General features: G+C 42.9%; 1 protein-coding gene across 6 annotated transcripts in view; it reads right to left on the bottom strand.

Moving 5' to 3' along the window:
• PCSK5 (proprotein convertase subtilisin/kexin type 5) overlaps positions 1-18,338 on the bottom strand; it is a 341,536-nt gene extending 323,198 nt beyond the window's left edge. For 4 of the 6 annotated variants that reach the window (XR_011362133.1, XR_011362134.1, XR_011362132.1 and 1 more), the window contains exon 1: positions 17,745-18,338. Coding sequence is in view for 3 of the 6 variants with exons in the window: in XM_069961823.1 (XP_069817924.1) it covers positions 17,745-17,924 (180 nt within the window). In the remaining 3 variants the exon portion in view is untranslated. The remainder of the gene's footprint in view (positions 1-17,744) is intronic. The other 2 variants (XM_069961825.1, XM_069961824.1) reach the window with 2 other exon arrangements.
• Between the last annotated feature and the right edge of the window lie 1,521 nt (positions 18,339-19,859).

Here is a 19,859-nt window from a genome sequence, read left to right on the forward strand (position 1 = left end):
CATCACTGCTAAGAGTCCACTCACTGATATACTGTTTTATGCTTTTTAACCTCTTCAAGACAGAGCCCTTTGATGCCTTGATGTTCAGATCAAATTAATGCAATGTTCCTCCCTGCCCTCTAAGAGCGCTTTTATTTTTCCACCTACAGGGCTGGTGGTGATGTCATTTTTTGCGCCATGATCTCCAGTTTTTATTAATATTATATTGGTGTAACAGAAAAAATTTGATTGCTTTTTATTAATTTTTTCTGATATATATTTTAAAAAATCAGCAATCTTGGTGTGTGTTTTTTTGCAGGAACAATAATGTTATATTTTAATAGAGCGGACAAATATGATATGTAATATGTTTATTTATTTATTTTAAATATTTTTATTTGTATAATGAGCAAGGGGCATTTTAAACTTTTATTGGGAGTGGGGGTTATAAGTTTTTTTTATACTTTTAAAAACTTTTTTATTAGACTTTTTTTTACACTTTTTACTTCACTGTAAAATATGCCATCATTAGATTGCATATACTGGTCTATACTATGTCATAGGATAGCATAGATCAGTGTTATCGGCGATCTATGCATAGAGTCTGCCTGAGAGCAAAATCGATTGGGACCCCCGCAGCCATGGTCCCGATCACTCAATGACAGAAGCTTGTTCTGTCACTGAGTACCTTAAACGCAGCGATCGCTATAGATTGCGGCGTTTAAGGGGTTAATGGCAAGCAGTTGTGGGATCGCAGCTGCCTTTCATTACTCTCAGCTCCCTGGACTCTGATGTAATCGGGGCTGCTCTCAATGCAGCGGTCCTGCACACATCGACCCCCCTGAAATCAGGAACGTATGTGTACATTCTTACTGCCCGGGGTACGTGCAGTAGGAACATATATATACGTTACTAATGTGAAGGGGTTAATTTCACATTGCAAAATATGCCATAAATAGTATAAAGGGAAATTCTATATAGCAATAGTCATGGTTAATCAATGGGATGTCTGCAATACACTCATTAATTAGGCACTTTTTTACACCAGTTGATTTGAAAGGATTTTTTTTTTTTTTTTTTGCTGAACTACCCCTTTAATACAAATATTTAGAATTGTAAAACTAATGTTATCAGGCATGTGAAAAGTTACTGATTGCAGCGGGTCTCACCCAGCCGTGCCATTCAATTCCTGGCTGTATCTCCGTAACAGCCAATTGCCAAGAAGTAAGTCTATGAGGCTACATTGTCGGAATTAGTGGTCGGCTGGGGAGTGGATCACGTTGTTGCCGCATTCTCTCCCTGGCTATATCTCCAAATCACAGCAGGTCTCAACAGAGAGACCCTCTGTGATCAATAACTTTTGACACGCCTGATGACATGTCAAAAGTTATTTTTCATGACAATGACAAAAATGTAGTCTGAACCCAGCCTTTGTATCCTCTCGTGGGTATGTACCCGAGTGTGAACTTTCCCTTAGGAACCATTTAATAAACTATCACGGGCTGAGAAGTTTAGTAGCAAAGTGTGTGGGATTGGAAAAATCTTATCTAGATGCTCTGTGGAAATCCATAGAAATTCCATGCATAATCCATTATTGCAGTTATTCTCCAGAGACTTCATTGATGAAATCATAATCCTAAATAAAGCCATCATTGTTGCCCATTTTAAGGGGAAGGGGGCTAGACCGGGAATTTAACCACATTACAAAGTTATATAACTTTGTAATGTGTGTTAAATAAGCTAAAAATAAAAATTCGTGGGAGTTGTCCTTTAAATAAAGCAAGAGCTAACACGATCATCGCTAATGATGGAGTGATGTGTGGCCGACGGCCAATGATTTTTGAACATAGTGAAAGACAACAATCAGCTGATGAAAGAGTGTTTGCTGGTTCATTGGCTGATCGCTGGCTCTATTACACTATAGGTGATTTGGCAGATGATCACTCAGTGTAATGTACAGAAGTAAATAGCACCAGACTGTTATGTTGTCTTATCTAAAGTCCCTATCTTATAGCACTTACACCTTATGGCTATGTTCCCACTAAAGGATCATAGCAGGGAAAGGCAGCCATCTTGTAATATTGATGGCCAGAAATAAAGATCATGGTCATTATTGTGGCCGTCAAAAATACAAGATGGACACCTTTCACCACTATAATCCAGTAGCAGGAACATAGCCATAGGGTTACATTGCACAAGTGTAGGCCATATATATGGAACCCAAGGCTTCTCTCACTGATTTCTTCTACTACTAGGCTGGCTCTGTCATAGAGCATCGCCTATAAAACATGAATCAAGGCTATGGCTACTACCGTAGTTACTAAGACATGCAGCACAACAATAGCCTCAGCATAATGCCTAGTTACATAGAAGATTTTTCTGAAAGAATTGCTATATAATTTTGTGTCCTTGGAAGTGGTGTTCTGTTGGCGCAAGGTGAATTAGGATACAAGACCTGCTGACAGAGTGCCTTAAAAACTACTAAATCCCTTTAAGGGTACAAACCCACTTGCCGAATCCACAGAGAGTGCAACGATCAGCCGACATCGTTTATATCAGCTGATCGTTGCAGTCGCTTGTTTTTCAACATGTTGAAAAACAAGCGACTGATATAGCAGCGATCTGCTGCCGTCGCTCCGTTGAATAGGAGCATCGGCAGCAGACGCTGCTATATCCTATGGGCTGCCCGGACGATCAGCGATCCCCCGGGCAGCCCCCCCGCAGCTCCCCGCCGCCCCCTCCCGCACTCACCCGCTCGATGCAGCCGCGTTGAATAGCGGCAGCAGCGAGCGGGGAACGAGGAGCAAACGAGCGCTGAGAGCGCTCGTTTGCTCCTCTAAACGACCTGTGGAATAGGAGCATAAAGCACTGTGAGGCATAGCGGTCTTCTCGTAACAAAATGTACTTCATGTTAGTAATTTTGTTCGATGCATATGTTAGATAGTCACACAACATAAATGAGATAATAATTCAAATTTAGACTCTTCATACTTTTCAACCAGTAACCTACTTGTATCTAATGTGTATGGCCACCTTTGAGATATGTTCACAGATTTGTTTATAGGAAATCCAACCTGTGTTTTAGAAGAAGATCCACTGCAGAAATCCAATGGTGACTATGTGAATGGTGCTGTAATGTTACTGAGTCTTCTTCTCTGGACTCATACTGTGTAATAAAGATTAGTAATATCCTACCAGGAAGAATGTCTTCAGAGAAAACAAATATTTCTCTGCTCTCGGAAATCTTACAAGTCCTGATTTGCCTTATCATAGATAAGGTAAGGTGATCTCAGCATACATTTTATGCAAGTAATCTTCTTATCTATGAGCAATACACATGGACTGCAATCCGCAATAGGGATATTGTGGTAAGCAGGCACAGAAGTTATATGATGTTATGGAGCAAGGCTGTTACCAGACTTTGAACCAGGTTAAAGTCTGGGTGTTATTTAGAAATGTTTAATGGTGCTGTGTTGGCGCTGGGTGATCGGGTTAATGTGCAATGTAGCTGTGAGGAGATACATGCTTGTTCATGTCTCCTAGCATGACTGGTACATTAAACAGCTCCCGAACATCAAGTCCTAATGTAAGTCACACACAAACACAGTTCATAGATGTAGAAATTTGACCTAGAAATTGCTCCAGATCACATTGCCCTGTGGGTTTACGGTAATTGTGACTAGACCAAATTACATAGAGGGCAATAGCCTATATGAGACATGAAACAAACCATCAAGTCAGGTCAAGTTGGCCTGAAAGACCGCACACTCTTGTGTATCTCACTAACATTTTTGTTAACTTTTAGGGTATGTTCACACAAATTTTTTTTAAGGTTAAAATATGTCCGTATTTTGATAATTACAGTATAGAGTTATATCTCAGTACTGGAGCGACAGATTAAAATAAAAGTTATATTACTGGATTCAGGGTAAAATATGCTACTGAACACTGCCTTTATATAGTCAGCAAAAACTGCTGCCAGGTCTGCTTTAAAGTGTCACTGTCATTATAGCTTTCAGAATCTAAATCAACAGTAGATGTGAAACACAGCAAGTTTGCAATTTACATTCATCACTTTTTTTTAAGATATCATGCTTTAAAACAAAGCCGTGTTCACCAGAAATCCGGGTCCAGTCTCCTGAAGGCAGATTTTTAGTCTCGTTCTGTTTGAACTAAACACATTGGGGGAAATTTATCAAACATGGTGTAAAGTGAAACTGGCTCAGTTGCCCCTAGCAACCAATCAGATTCCACCTTTCATTTTCCAAAGAGTCTGTGAGGAATGAAAAGTGGAATCTGATTGGTTGCTAGAGGCAACTGAGCCAGTTTCACTTTACACCATGTTTGATAAATCTCCCCCAAGATGTCTGACCAGTACAGAGTGTCATGGATCAATCACATGACTGACCCTCTCTGTGAGATGACCAGGGAAACACAGGGCTGTGTTTAGACTCTTTAAAGTGACTCTGTACCCACAATCTGACCCCCCCAAACCTCTAATCCAAGATCTGTCCTGGGGTCCGTTCGGCAGGTGATGCAGTTACTGTCCTAAAAAAGCAACTGTAAACTTGAAGGGACTGAGGGGTGGTGCAAAGTTAGGGCACAGATACTCCCATCTGGCACAGGGCTGCAAGTTTAAAAGTTGTTTTTTAGGAGAATAGCTGCATCACCTGCCGAACGGACCCCAGGACAGATCTTGGATTAAAAGCAGCTAACCGAAGGTACAAGTGTTTTGGGGGGGGGGGGGGGGTCAGATTGTGGGCACAGAGTCGCTTTAAAGTGCCACTGTCATCATAGTAAACTTTTGACACATCAAACGTTTTGATCGTTCTGAGTAATCATACCCATCACCAGAACGAGTGGGGAGAGGACCACGCTGCAGCATGTCCGCTCCCCGCTTTGTGTCACCTTAATCAGTAGGACTCCATTCACTTACATTATGAGCCCGACTGATCACGTAACACAGAGCTGGGAGAGGATGACATGTCAAAAATTTTTGGTAACAGTGATAGTTTAAAAAAAAAAAAAAAAAAAAAAAAAAGGTCTAGTCGAGGCTAAACACAGGAAGTGCCGTGTTATCCATGATAACTAAGAAAAAATAATGAATGTAAATTGCAAACTTGCTGTATATCACATCTACTGTTGATTTAGATTTTGAAAGTTATAATGACAGTGACACTTTAAAGAGAAACTTCCACATGGCTATGCATATATCCGTGCTGCCAGTTACCTAATAAGAGAGCAATACCTTCATCCTCCTTTACTGATCAGACTTTTTTTCAGACACAGTGTCACAGAGGTGTGTCAGCGACACTGTTTGTGCCTGTCCCCTCTTGGACCTTGGCTCTTTTTACTAACACAATGGATCAGAGAAGAGGATAAAGGTACCTAAGTAATGCTCACTTAGAAGGTAGCTGGAAACTGGCAGCACTGATATGCATTGCCGTGCTGTCAGTTTCACTTAAAGGAAATATTGCCAGTTGAGAATAAAGTCATATATCGAAAAAGCTATACAGAAGAACACAAAGCTACCTTATTTTTTCAGACAATATTGACTGTAACATTGTACAGCTCTTTAGATCTAGAAAAAAGTTCCTGCATTCTAGAGTGTAATTCCACAAAGGAGTGTGGAGAGGGTTCTTAAAGTTACATGAGAAAGACGCAACTGGAAATAGGAAGCACTAGAGAATTCTTGCTGGCTCCTGTTTGTTCCATGTTCCCAGTGCAGTGCTTCCGCTATTCTATACACAACAATGTTATGCAATCACCACTGATCTACCAGAGTATGAGGCCGCAAGCAGGCGCTGGCAATGGGTAAGTGCATCCAGGCATGGTCTGCTGCTACTATATAGTCCAAAAAAAATTCATTCAAAGAGGTGATTCCATTCCCCAGTGCTTGAAACCTAAAGAGCCAGATTATTGAGTTACAGGTTGACCTGATGAGCAGACAGATTTAACCTTCTGGTTTTTATATTCTCCCAGAATGAATTTTTCCATTAAATGTTGGAGTAAAGCCTAAAACGATATCCCGGGAATCACCTCTGCACATCCAGCCTTCTGCCGCATCTGTCTCCTGGCTGCTTTCATGTAGTTGTTCTGCTTGTATTAAACCACAATACACTATATGTGCAGATAAAACCCCCATCAATATATCCCACCCACATATAAGTTGTATACAGCTTGGAGTTTACTTTTATTTACCACACAATACTATGTAACTGCCCTAGGAATCTTTTACCTTGTGTTTCCCATTGTAACTGTTTAATACCAAGTCTACAATGGACATTTATCACCTCTCCACATGATAGCTGGGGATCACTGGAACAGGGGTCTCGACCCCCACATCCTGTTTCCCTTCACTGCACCACCACAATGTCCATTGTTTTAACCCTCGGCCTATTCCAGCTGTTTGATTGCCACCGTAGTATTTTTGTAAGCATCAAGGGCAGAAGAGCACTGGTAAGTGAACTGTCAGTGAGTAGTGGGTGGAACAGAAAGGCTCATAATACACAAGCCCTTTAAGAAACCCTTTAAATTTAGGCCACTACGACACAAGGGTATTTTGCATCATTTAGTTTACGTACCGTAATTGAAAACCAATGTTAATTTATAGGGCTATTGGCATGGGTAATGAGTAGAACATTTTGACAGATCAGCTCAAAGAGGTTGTCCAGCAAAAATCTTTTTCTTTCAAATCAACTAGTTTATAAGTTATATAGATTTGTAATTTACTTCTATTTAAAAATCTCAAGTCTTCCCATACTTATCAGCTGCTGTATGTCCTGCAGGAAGTGGTGTTTACTTTTCAGTCTAACACAGTGCTCTCTGCTGCCACCTCTGTCCGAGACAGGAACTGTCCAGAGCAGGAGGTTTTCTATGGGAATTTGCTTCCGCTCTGGACAGTTCCTGTCACAGACAGAGGTGGCAGCAGAGAGCACTGTGTCAGACTGAAAAGAAAGCAACAATTCCTGCAGGACATACAGCAGCTGATAAATATGGGAAGACTTAAGATTTTTAAATAGAAGTAAATTACAAATCTATATAACTTTCTAATGCTGTGTTTACACGAAGCGATAATTCGCCCAATCAATCGTTTAACGATTTTGAGGCAACGATTTGGATTTTATAATGATCAGAGTTTATGTTGCGTTTACACAGACAGATTTATCTGACAGATTTTGGAAGTCAACACCAGAAATGGATTTGAAAAGAGGATAGATCCGTCTTTCCTTTATGACCTGATCCCTGTTTATAGTCTGTTCCTGGTTTGGGCTTCAAAGATTTGTCAGATAAATCTGTCTGTGTAAACGCACCATCAGACAAATAAATCGTTTGAAAAATCGTAAGAAAATTTGTAAGAAAAATCGTTAATGCGATCGTTTTTAAGATTGCTTAAGCCCATCTTTTACATAGGGTGAATCTTTGAAAGGCTGTTTACACGAAACGATCTGCGAATTTTTAGCGAACGATGAACGACGATTTGAGAACATGTTGAAAGATCAAAATGAACGATTTTTCGCTCATCGCTTGATCGTTTGCTGAGTTTACATGGAACGATTATCACTCAAATGCGATCGTTATTGTGAAAATTCGAACGATAATCGTTCCGTGTAAATGCAACATTAAATCAGTTGATTTGTAAGAAAAAAGTTTTTTTTCTGGATAACCCCTTTAACATTAGTAAAGAGTTTTAGTAGAGTTTCAGTACATTTGCTCATAGCATGCAGATACCCTTTATTTACTACTGAAGAGTAAATACATTACAAAGAATTTATTATTAGAAACTATACAATTTCTGGGAGGTATAAAGAAATCAGAGATCAATGGGCAGCCCACCTTCAAATATTCACTGCAGTCCTTAGTATGCTTGAACTTGACTGAACAAAGACTAGCACACCAGCTGAAGCTAACATCTACATCAAAGCTGCAGAGCAATGCAATGTGGTTTGATAATATCTAAGTTTCAAACACAGTGGACACATCTAAACATGTACAGTGAGATTACTACACGTCTATCACTGAGATATGTCTCCTGTCCCTGTTCACATCTATAAGAGGAAGCAGACATAGAAAGGATATCTAATTGACCAAAAAGCTATCATAATGGACAAATCAAATAATAGTAATAGCAGTATGAGAACCATAGGGAGGCTTCCTGCTGGATCCATTTTTTGGCCAGAAAAATTCCAGAAAAGCTGTGCGCGAAACCACCCTAAGGGTGCCTTCACACCTACCGGATCCGCAGCGGATTTTCATGCTGCGAGTTTGCAGCGAAATCAGCTGCGGATCTTGTACTATGAAGCTCAATGGGTCCCATACACGCAGCGCTGCCTGCATGGGACCAGGCCCCTTTAACCCCTGCGCCACCACCGCCCGCACGCCTGATCGCCGCCTCTGCCCCCCGCACGCCCGGTCGCGGCGATTGGGCATGCAGGCGGTGCGGGGGTTTAAGGGGGCCGGGGCTGTAAGCTGCGGGCGGCCGGCGGTGGCGCAGGGTTTAAAGGGGCTGGGTCCCATGCAGGCAGCGGATCCGCTGCGTGTATGAGACCCATTGAGCTTCACAGTACAAGATCCGCAGCTGATTTCGCTGCAAACTCGCAGCATGAAAATCCGCTGCGGATCCGGTAGGTGTGAAGGCACCCTAAGGCTACAAACACACTTGCCGGATCCGCAGCAAGTCATCTTGCTGCGTATTTGCAGCGAGACTCGCTGTGGATCCCGGCCCTATTCTTTTAATGGCAGACAAAATCGCAGCAGAGATGTACATCCCTGCTGCGATTTTGTCTGCAGCCCGCCCCATTAACCCCCCGGCCTCCAGAGACTATACATTACCTGGTCCCCGCTACTGCTTGTCCCTCCCGATCGCACCCTCAAGCAGCACTGATCGCCCCTCGCAGCCCCCGGCCGCACGATATCCCCCAGCCCCGGCCGCTTGATCTCCCATAGCCCCCGGCCGCATGATCGAACCGTCACCCACCCCACCACCCCACCCCGCAGCCCCCGGCCGCACGATCCCACGCAGCCCCGGCCGCACGATCGCCCCCCCCGCAGCCCCCAGCCAGGGGATATCGTGTGGCCGGGGGCTTTGGGGGGCGATCAATGCTGTTGAGGGGGCGATCGGGGCAGCAGGGGGGCGGCCAGGCTATACATTACCAGGTCCCCGCTCCTGCCCCGAAGCAAGCAGGAGCGGGGACCCGGTAATGTATAGTCTCCGGCGGCCGGGGGGTTAATGGGGCGGGCTGCAGACAAAATAGCAGCAGGGATGTGCATCTCTGCTGCGATTTTGTCAGCCATTGAAAGAATAGGGCCAGGATGCGCAGCGAGTCTCGCTGCAAATACGCAGTGAGATGACTCGCTGCGGATCCGGCAAGTGTGTTTGTAGCCTTAGGGCCCTATTCCACCGGACGATTATCGTTCAGATTATCGTTAAATCGTTCGAATCTAAACGATAATCGTTCGGTTGAAATGTAGTTAACGATTAACGACCAAACGAGAAATCGTTGATCGCTTTATAAGACCTCGACCTATTTTAATCGTTGCTCGTGTGCAAATCGTTCGCATTGAATAAGACATCGTTCGGTCGTTTGCAATAGATACAAACGCAATAGCGAATAAATAGCGAAGAAAAACGATCGCAATTACGATCAGAAGTAACGATTATCGTTCCATGGAAATGAGTGAACGTTTTCAGGTCTTTCGCAATAGCGGTCGTTTGAGATCGTTAATCGTTAATGATTATGCAAACGATAATCGTCCGGTGGAATAGGGCCCTTAGACTATGTTCTTACACAGGATTTTTGGTCAGTATTTTGCAACCAAAATCGGGAGTGGATTGAAAACACAGAAAGCCTATGTTCAAAGGCTGTTGAAATTGAGTGGATGGCCGCCATTTAATGGCAAATAATTTGCATTATTTCAAAACCTCGGTTCAGGAAGGCAGTTTGAGAACCGAGCAGTCTGAGAACCGAGCAGTGTCTTGCCATAGGAAATAATGTAAATGTGTTAAATTGGTTCCAGCACCCACCAATAATTACCTACAGTGCCCATATATTACATTGTATAGTGCCCAGTTTAATCTCTATTACAGAGCAGCACTATACTGTACAGGACATTATACACATAAGAAACATTCAACAAAACCAGCAATTATAGTACAGTAGTCACTAACTCCTCACTCATTCTATACTGTATAGAGTCCCCCCCAATCCCAGCACTGTAACAGATGAGAGATGGTGGTGCACTGCCTGTACTACTACTGTACTGTATATACACTCCAGCAATCTTATACAGCACTGTACTGTATGTGAAGCCTCACCAGTGCTTAACTCACCAGGTACAACCCACCATTCACACTCGCAAAAACGGTCAGATACCAAGTACTTCAAGACTGGGTGCCCAGAAAAGTGATTGAGAACCGAGCAAGAGTTTAACAACCAAAGCAAAGATTCTTTGAAAATACAGTTTGAGTTCCAAGCAGTTTGAGAACCGAGGTACCACTGTATTTGAAAACTTGAAGGACTTAGGGAACAATATTAACAGAAAAACCACAGAACAGGTTGATAACCCCCTATAGTGCTGGGCACACTGAGGAGGAAGGTATGTACCTTACTTTCCTCCCTGACATTGATTTCATGCTGTTAGTTGGGGTAAACTCCGCTCCGGAGCACCCTTGGGAGCACTGCCGCATCATCCAGTCCGTCCCCACCATTGATTATCATTAGAATGGCCAGCAGAAACAGCAGAGTTTACCCTGACTGGGGCTATCAGCAAGTTATATTAGTTCTGCTTTAATAGCAAGACTGGCAGTTTATTTTAGCATTAATTCAAAAAAAGTTTTCACCTTTTAGGTTTTAGGCTATGTTCACACATTGTATGACACCGGCCGTTCCGTGACCTGGCCGGGTCACGGAACAGCCGGTGTGAGATAAGATCATCCTGGACGGTACTGCAGTACCGGCTGGATGATCTTTAGCGCCGCTGAGTTCTGATGCGCATCAGAACTCCCCACTACACACAATGGAGCATGCGGCCGGAGCTGCTCGCTCCACAGTGTGCACTGACATGTCATTTTTTTGCGGCGTCCCGGCTAGAACATAAACAGTACTATGTGTATACGCTCCGGCCGGGATTCCATAGATGGCAACGTAACGTATATTTTCGTATTAATCATGGCTGTTGTTGCAATCGGCAACCATGGCCGTACTTTTACAAAAATATACATTGTGTGATGGATCATCTAGATTTTTTTTTACCGAGCAGCGCTAGGTACTGAAACATGTTCTTCTTTCTATATTTGTTTCTATATTCTAATTGGAATTTTTTATTTATTTTTTGTTCATAATTATTGGAGCTGCCATCTTGCCTGACCTATTATACCAGCATTTAAAGACATGCTTTACAGCAAGCCCTATGCACTATAGGACAGAATAGATAGGACCTGTTACATTCATATGAATAAGAAAGTCTTCTGGACATGCTCAGTGATCTTTATAGAGATCATTCAACAGGGAGATAAGTCACCTGTCACTGTACTACTGTCTGTGATGATAAGGAGGATACTACTGGAAAATGATCTGTACAGGAACAGGAATCTCACTATCATTTTGAGCCTAGCGGCAAAAATGAAACCGGAAGATTTTAGGATTGTTTTAAAATGCAAACAAAAAAATCGAAAAATTTGAAAAAAACAAAAACAAAACATCAGCGAAAAAAGTTGATATAAACAACAGGTCATTTATAATGACACATTCCCTATAAAACTACAGACCCATACTATACAATCTTTTAAGTCAACCCTCTGAGTCTCTGAGGTTTGCTTTTTAGTCTTATGCTGAGGCGTAAGTGAGGAGCGGCTAGTCAGAGGTCAGCCACACTAAGTAATGGCAAAATACTGGTGGAAGCTAAGAAAAAAGTCTAATAATGTGCCACACTACAGACTATAGAAATGTCTGTGTGCACACTGTAAAAACAAAAATTTTTCTTCTACTTGGCTCTTTATATATAAGAATTACTGTAACACATAATTAGATAAGAAAAACAGCTGTATTCTTTCCCTTTTTACGGCCGTATTTAGTTTTTATTTTACTTTGTGACCATAGCCTCAAATCTGAACAAGCCTGAACCTGTCCTTTGTAAAGGCTGCATAACTATATCACCGGCTCAGCATTAGACCAGAAGATGATATGCCCCATCTGTTCTGGAATGAGGAGCTTGTGTGAAGTTTAAAGGAGTCTAAGAAGAGGCCATTTCCTCCAGTGAGTGGGCCCAGGCCTCCCAGGCTGCGGGATCTGCTTGCTGCCTCTTCTATGGCACACAGACTGATTGAGGTTATGAGAGATGCAACATGACTGGAATGTTGGAGGGAAGTTCTTGCTTCATACAACACTTACATCACTGGTGGAACAAAAGGTGCTCTGGGGTTTGTATTAATTATTAAAAACATATTTTACTGGCGGCCTCAGATATGTTATATCTCAGTATCTGAGAACCAAGGATTGTAAACATAATCAGCTCCTACATCTTCAGAAAGCCAGAGCACGAGGAGACATAGAGGATCCAGAGAACCTCTCTTCATCTATTGGCCGCATTCTCAGGCCTCTCACTATGAACATATGTAAATGACATTGAGCTCTATCTGATCGCCTGGCACAAGATACCTTCCCTGATGGGTATTACAGAGGTGAATGCAGAGCTGGAGGTCTCTGGGCTTCATATAATTATGTTAATAAAGGATAGTCCCAAAGCATTTATCAATGTAAGGTGCTCCATGAGATAATAGTTACCTGGATAACTGCAGTACTGCGGTGTTAGGTTACATTCACATATATTTGTTACCTTTATTCTCCCCACCATTCTTGAGCTAAAATCCTCTCCCTGGTACGCCATTAGGAGCACTGGGGGCGGATCATTAGCGGGTGGTCCAGTCGGGGGCGGATCATAAAGACTATCAATGGAAGGAGTGGGCTGGATCCGTGCTCGGTAGCCCCACCCCCACTGCTCCTAACGGCTTACCTGCAGAAGATTTCAGAATAAACTGCACAAGAACGGAGCCAAGAAAAAAAGGTAACAGACATACCTTCCTCCTCAGCACCCCATGCCCACTAGGGAACTATCAGCAAATCTGATAGTTCCCCTTTAACTATTACCTTTCCCTTCTTGGCCTATCTACAAAAAATATGGATTACGGACACCATACGGATGTATTATGGATGAATTTTTTGCTGATTGCGGATGATTGCAGACATCATATACAGTCCTGAAAAATGACTGAACGTGTAAATGTAGCCTTACTGCATAAAATAAGTGACCTTATATAACACAGTATAGTAATTGACATCAGTTTAGACATCACTGCATATAATAATAGTAACCTAGACATCACTGTATACAATATTAGTAAAATGGATATCAAATTACTAGGGGACAATTATAGTATCCTAAATATCACTGCATACAACCATAGTAACAGTACAGTACAGTAATAGTAACCCGGATATCACTGCCTACAGTTATAGTAACCCGGATATCACTGCATACAGTTATAGGACACTGGATATCACTGCATACAGTTATAGTAACCTGGATATCACTGCATACAGGTATAGTAACCTGGATATCACTGCATATAATTATAGTAGCCTGGATATTACTGCATACAGTTATAGTAACCTGGATATCACTGCATATAATTATAGTAGCCTGGATATTACTGCATACAGTTATAGTAACCTGGATATCACTTCATACATATATAGTAATCTGGATATCACTGCATACAGTTATAGCAACCTGGATATCACTGCATACAGTTATAGTAACCTGGATATCACTGCATACAGTTATAGTAACCTGGATATCACTGCATACAGTTATAGTAACCTGGATATCACTGCATACAGTTATAGTAACCTGGATATCACTGCATACAGTTATAGTAACCTGGATATCACTGCATACAATCACAGTAAACTGAATATCATTCCATTGACTCGTGGTACCCAGGATGTCACCGTACACAATCGTAGTAACCTGGATATCACTGCATACAATAACACTATTCTGGATATCACTGCATACATTAACACTATTCTGGATATCACTGCATATAGTAACACTATTCTGGATATCACTGCATACAGCTATGGTAACCTGGATATCACTGCATACAATCACATTAAACTGAATATCATTCCATAGACTCGTGGTACCCAGGATGGCACCGTACACAATCATAGTAACCTGGATATCACTGCATACATTAACACTAACCTGGATATCACTGCTTACAGTTATAGGACACTGGATATCACTGCATAGTTATAGTAACCTGTATATCACTGCATACAGTTATAGTAACCTGGATGTCACTGCATAGTTATAGTAACCTGGATATCACTGCATACAGTTATAGTAACCTGGATATCACTGCATACAGTTATAGTAACCTGGATATCACTGCATACAGGTATAGTAACCTGGATATCACTGCATACAGGTATAGTAACCTGGATATTACTGCATACAGTTATAGTAACCTGGATATCACTGCATACAGGTATAGTAACCTGGATATCACTGCATACAGTTATAGTAACCTGGATATCACTGCATACAGTTATAGGACACTGGATATCACTGCATACAGGTATAGTAACCTGGATATCACTGCATACAGGTATAGTAACCTGGATATTACTGCATACAGTTATAGTAACCTGGATATCACTGCATACAGGTATAGTAACCTGGACATCACTGCATACGGTTATAGTAACCTGGATATCACTGCATACAGGTATAGTAACCTGGATATCACTGCATACAGTTATAGTAACCTGGATATCACTGCATACAGGTATAGTAACCTGGATATCACTGCATACAGTTATAGTAACCTGGATATCACTGCATACAGTTATAGTAAGCTGGATATCACTGCATACAGGTATAGTAACCTGGATATCACTGCATACAAATATAGTAACCCGGATATCACTGCATACAGTAATAGTGACCCGGATATCACTGCATACGATCATAGTAACCTTTATTATCCCTTCATACATATATAGTAATCTGGATATCACTGCATACAGTTATAGGACACTGGATATCACTGCATACAGTTATAGTAACCTGGATATCACTGCATACAGTTATAGTAACCCGGATATCACTGTATACAGTTATAGTAACCTGGACATCACTGCATACAGTTATAGTAACCTGGATATCACTGCATACAGTTATAGTAACCTGGATATCACTGCATACAGTTATAGGACACTGGATATCACTGCATACAGTTATAGTAACCTGGATATCACTGCATACAGTTATAGTAACCCGGATATCACTGTATACAGTTATAGTAACCTGGACATCACTGCATACAGTTATAGTAACCTGGATATCACTGCATACAGTTATAGTAACCTGGATATCACTGCATACAGTTATAGGACACTGGATATCACTGCATACAGTTATAGTAACCTGGATATCACTGCATACAGGTATAGTAATCTGGATATCACTGCATACAGGTATAGTAACCTGGATATCACTGCATACAGTTATAGTAACCTGGATATCACTGCATACAGCTATAGTAACCTGGATATCACTGCATACAGTTATAGGACACTGGATATCACTGCATACAGTTATAGTAATCTGGATATCACTGCATACAGCTATAGTAACCTGGATATCACTGCATACAGTTATAGTAACCTGGACATCACTGCATACAGTAACACTAACCTGGACATCACTGCATACAGTAACACTAACCTGGACATCACTGCATACAGTAACACTAACCTGGACATCACTGCATATAATAACACTAACCTGGACATCACTGCATATAATAACACTAACCTGGACATCCCTTGATATCCTTCAGTAACATGGTCATACCTGCACATATTAATACCGACCTCTATATCACTGCGTATAATAACAGTAATTCAGGCTACCTGGACATTAGATGATTCAATAATAATAGCCTGGATGTTACCATATGCAAGAAAATTAAAGTGGACATCTAGTGTAACGACTATAATAACATAAAGCCTGAACTGTACACAATATACTACTGCAAGGTAAAACTCTGTTTACACCAACATCTATCACACTGCTTTAATTAAATACATACAGCAACTTCCCACATGATTTCACCGGGAATTTGCCTTCACTCTGTCTACTTTTTATTTGGTTTTCATTGTTTTTGGGGAACAAGATTCCATTAAAGTCAATGACCTCCGCTGGGATCCATCATTCTCCTATGATCGTGTCCTTTAGGGCAGCTTACTATAGCACAGCAGTCATAGGTTGTAATAAAATGACCCCATCAGAATTCCCTGCGCTAGTTCTGGATGACGTCTGTGTGATGGGATTCTGATTCAGACCACAGGAATATTACACATATCATACTTATGCATTTCCTTAAAATGAACCGTCAGCTTCTTTTATGTGTTCTACACATATTTTAAACTATTAAAACCCTGTGTTTTTTTTCTTCCCTACAAATTCTCATGAATAGATCTTGAAAGTTTTACAAATGACAAAGTTCACTCCCGTGCAATTTGCTACATTCACTCAAATCCTTGAAAGGATGTGACAGACCCCTATGGTGCTGGAACGGTAGGAAAACAGAGGTGGAAATCATCAATAAGTGACAGGCTAAATCAATGCCATATTGTGGATCTGACTGATGGAAAAGCATCGGCATCTTCAGGAGAACTTGCTTTGTTTACAATACAATGGTATAAATACAAGCTATTTCTATGTTCCAGCTTCCCCTCTTACTAACTTGTTTTCCCCAGACTCCCACCCTCCCCCTTGAAGTACAAGGCTGACAAGGTTAGCTTTTATCACTCAAGTATCAAAGTCCACACTGCCTTCTCTCATTGCCTGCAGTGAAGCTAAGCAAACTTCCCAGAGAAGGTCCACCTAGGGAATCTGTCATGTACCAGACACAATCCTGCACATTTCTCAGTACTATGCTGGGCTCCATAATGGAAAGAAGCCAGCCTTTAAGTGCTGGGCAATAAATACAACTCCACTACAGCTTTAAGATGTGGAATCCTGTCCAGGGTTTTGTAGCTCAGACTCCAAGAAGCATCAGGACAGTGTGACCACCTGCATCACTAGTGGACCAGACTCCAGAGTACTATACACTTATGATCAGATGTAATGTACTATATCCCTGTCTGTGCATTTCACTCCTGGACTGAGGACAGGTAACAGATGACACCTTCCCAGCTGCTCTCAGCATCTACATACAGGGATGGGGCTGATCCAGCAGCTTCCTCCACTTCCTCACCCAAAAACTTATCAATGAAGTTCTGCAAAGAGTCATAGACCCCAATCCCTATAGAAGCCTATAGAAGCATACATGCAGAATGAGATGCTCCCTCCAGGCTGGCCAGGTAGCTGCACCCTCCCCCTCCTTGCCCTGTGTTCACACTCCTCAGGGGAAAGTTTAGTCCTCCACCACTATCACAATCATGTGCCCATGGCTGGCATGACAGTACAGCTTCTAGTATGCTGTATTAGAAGGAATGCTGGGACTTGCAGTTCTACAAGGGATGTGTAGAAGAGATGTCCCCTTATTTCTAACCTTCAGCTGGTCCAGGTGGGCACTGCAGACCCCAGGGTGGGGGGTCACAGCATAACATGAGCCCCACATGGAGGCAGGAAACTTCTGGGCATGCAGCGAGCAATGCAGGCGAGCATGGAGCGAGCAGGGACATTACCTTTCCCATGTTGAGGTATCCATACTTGCTAGCTATCCTGTCGGCTTCCTGGGCTCCCCCTTTTATCCTCACAGCCCAGTGGTTGGTGTATAGACGAGCCCAGTATGTGGGGAGCAGAGACCCCAGCAGCACTGTCAGTACTAGGAGCAGAGACCCCGCAGGCAGCAATGTCCAAGCCATGATATCCCCTGCTGTCCCTCAGACAAGGTCCCCTGCTGTCCCTCAGAGAGGGGGCGACACACTCCAACAGGTGGGGGCGACACACTCCAATAGGTGGGGGCGACACACTCCAACAGGTGGGGGCGACACACTCCAACAGGTGGGGGCGCCCTCCAGCACTGCTCGGCTCCGGGAGCAGACAGCAGAGAAAAGTTCCCCGGCACTCGCCCCCTGCTCGTCTCCTCACTTTGGGATCACCCTGCACTCTGGTGTGGATGGTCCTCTCCTCTCCTGGGCTCCACTATGGCAGGGGACCACTGCAGCCTGCTCCCCCGCTCCTGGTACCTCAGCTATGAAGGTGGAGTGTGAGTGTCCACAGCAGTTCTCTCCTTCTCCCTCACTGCATAAATGACTGCCCCCCTCCTGCTCTCCTCCCGTCCGAAACCAACAGTACCCAGATGGAAGGGAGAGGCGGAGGCTGCAGCCATTGTCCCTCCTACTCCGGCTACTATCCTGCCCGCCCCCTGCCACTCACTCAGTGCACGGAGATGCCCTCACCTAGCTGTGAGGTACCGGAGGGCAGTGTGGGGGCGACCTCCCCGGTCACAGCACCACATGCTCCAGGGCTACCAGGGCTCTCTGTATACTGGGTGCATGGAGCTCTCTGTATACTGGGTGCATAGAGCTCTCTGTATACTGTATATGTGGAGCTACCTATATACTGGGTGCATGGAGCTCTCTGTATACTTGGTGTGTGGAGCTCTCTGTATACTGGGTGCATGGAGCTCTCTGTATACTGTATATGTGGAGCTCTCTGTATACTGGGTGCATAGAGCTCTCTGTATACTGTATATGTGGAGCTCCCTATATACTGGGTGCATGGAGCTCTCTGTATACTGGGTGCATAGAGCTCTCTGTATACTGTATATGTGGAGCTACCTATATACTGGGTGCATGGAGCTCTCTGTATACTTGGTGTGTGGAGCTCTCTGTATACTGGGTGCATGGAGCTCTCTGTATACTGTATATGTGGAGCTCTCTGTTTACTGTATATATGGACCTCTCTGTATACTGTATATGTGGAGCTCTCTGTATACTGTATATGTGGAGCTCTCTGTATACTGTATATGTGGAGCTCTGTATACTGGATATTTGGAGCTCTCTGTATACTGGATATGTGGAGCTCTCTGTATACTGTATGTGGAGCTCTCTGTATATGTGGAGCTCTGTATACTGGATATTTGGAGCTCTCTGTATACTGTATATGTGGAGCTCTCTGTATACTGGGTGCATGGAGCTCTCTGTATACTGGGTGCATGGAGCTCTCTGTATACTGTATATGTGGAGCTCTCTGTATACTGTATATGTGGAGCTCTCTGTATATTGTATATGTGGAGCTCTCTGTATACTGTATGTGTGGAGCTCTCTGTATACTGTATATGTGGAGCTCTCTGTATACTGGGTGTGTGGAGCTCTCTGTATACTGTATATGTGGAGCTCTCTGTATACTGGGTGTGTGGAGCTCTCTGTATACTGTATATGTGGAGCTCTCTGTATACTGTATATGTGGAGCTCTCTGTATACTGGATATGTGGAGCTCTCTGTATACTGTATATATGGAGCTCTCTGTATACTGTATATGTGGAGCTCTCTGTATACTGCTTGTGTGGAGCTCTCTGTATACTGGGTGCATGGAGCTCTCTGTATACTGTATATGTGGTGCTCTCTGTATACTGTATATATGGACCTCTCTGTATACTGTATATGTGGAGCTCTCTGTATACTGGATGTGTGGAGCTCTCTGTATACTGGGTGTGTGGAGCTCTCTGTATACTGTATATGTGGAGCTCTCTGTATACTGGGTGCATGGAGCTCTCTGTATACTGGATATGTGGAGCTCTCTGTATACTGTATATGTGGAGCTCTCTGTATACTGGGTGCATGGAGCTCTCTGTA

Source organism: Dendropsophus ebraccatus, chromosome 3, assembly GCF_027789765.1.
Source record: "Dendropsophus ebraccatus isolate aDenEbr1 chromosome 3, aDenEbr1.pat, whole genome shotgun sequence".
Taxonomy (NCBI): domain Eukaryota; kingdom Metazoa; phylum Chordata; class Amphibia; order Anura; family Hylidae; genus Dendropsophus; species Dendropsophus ebraccatus.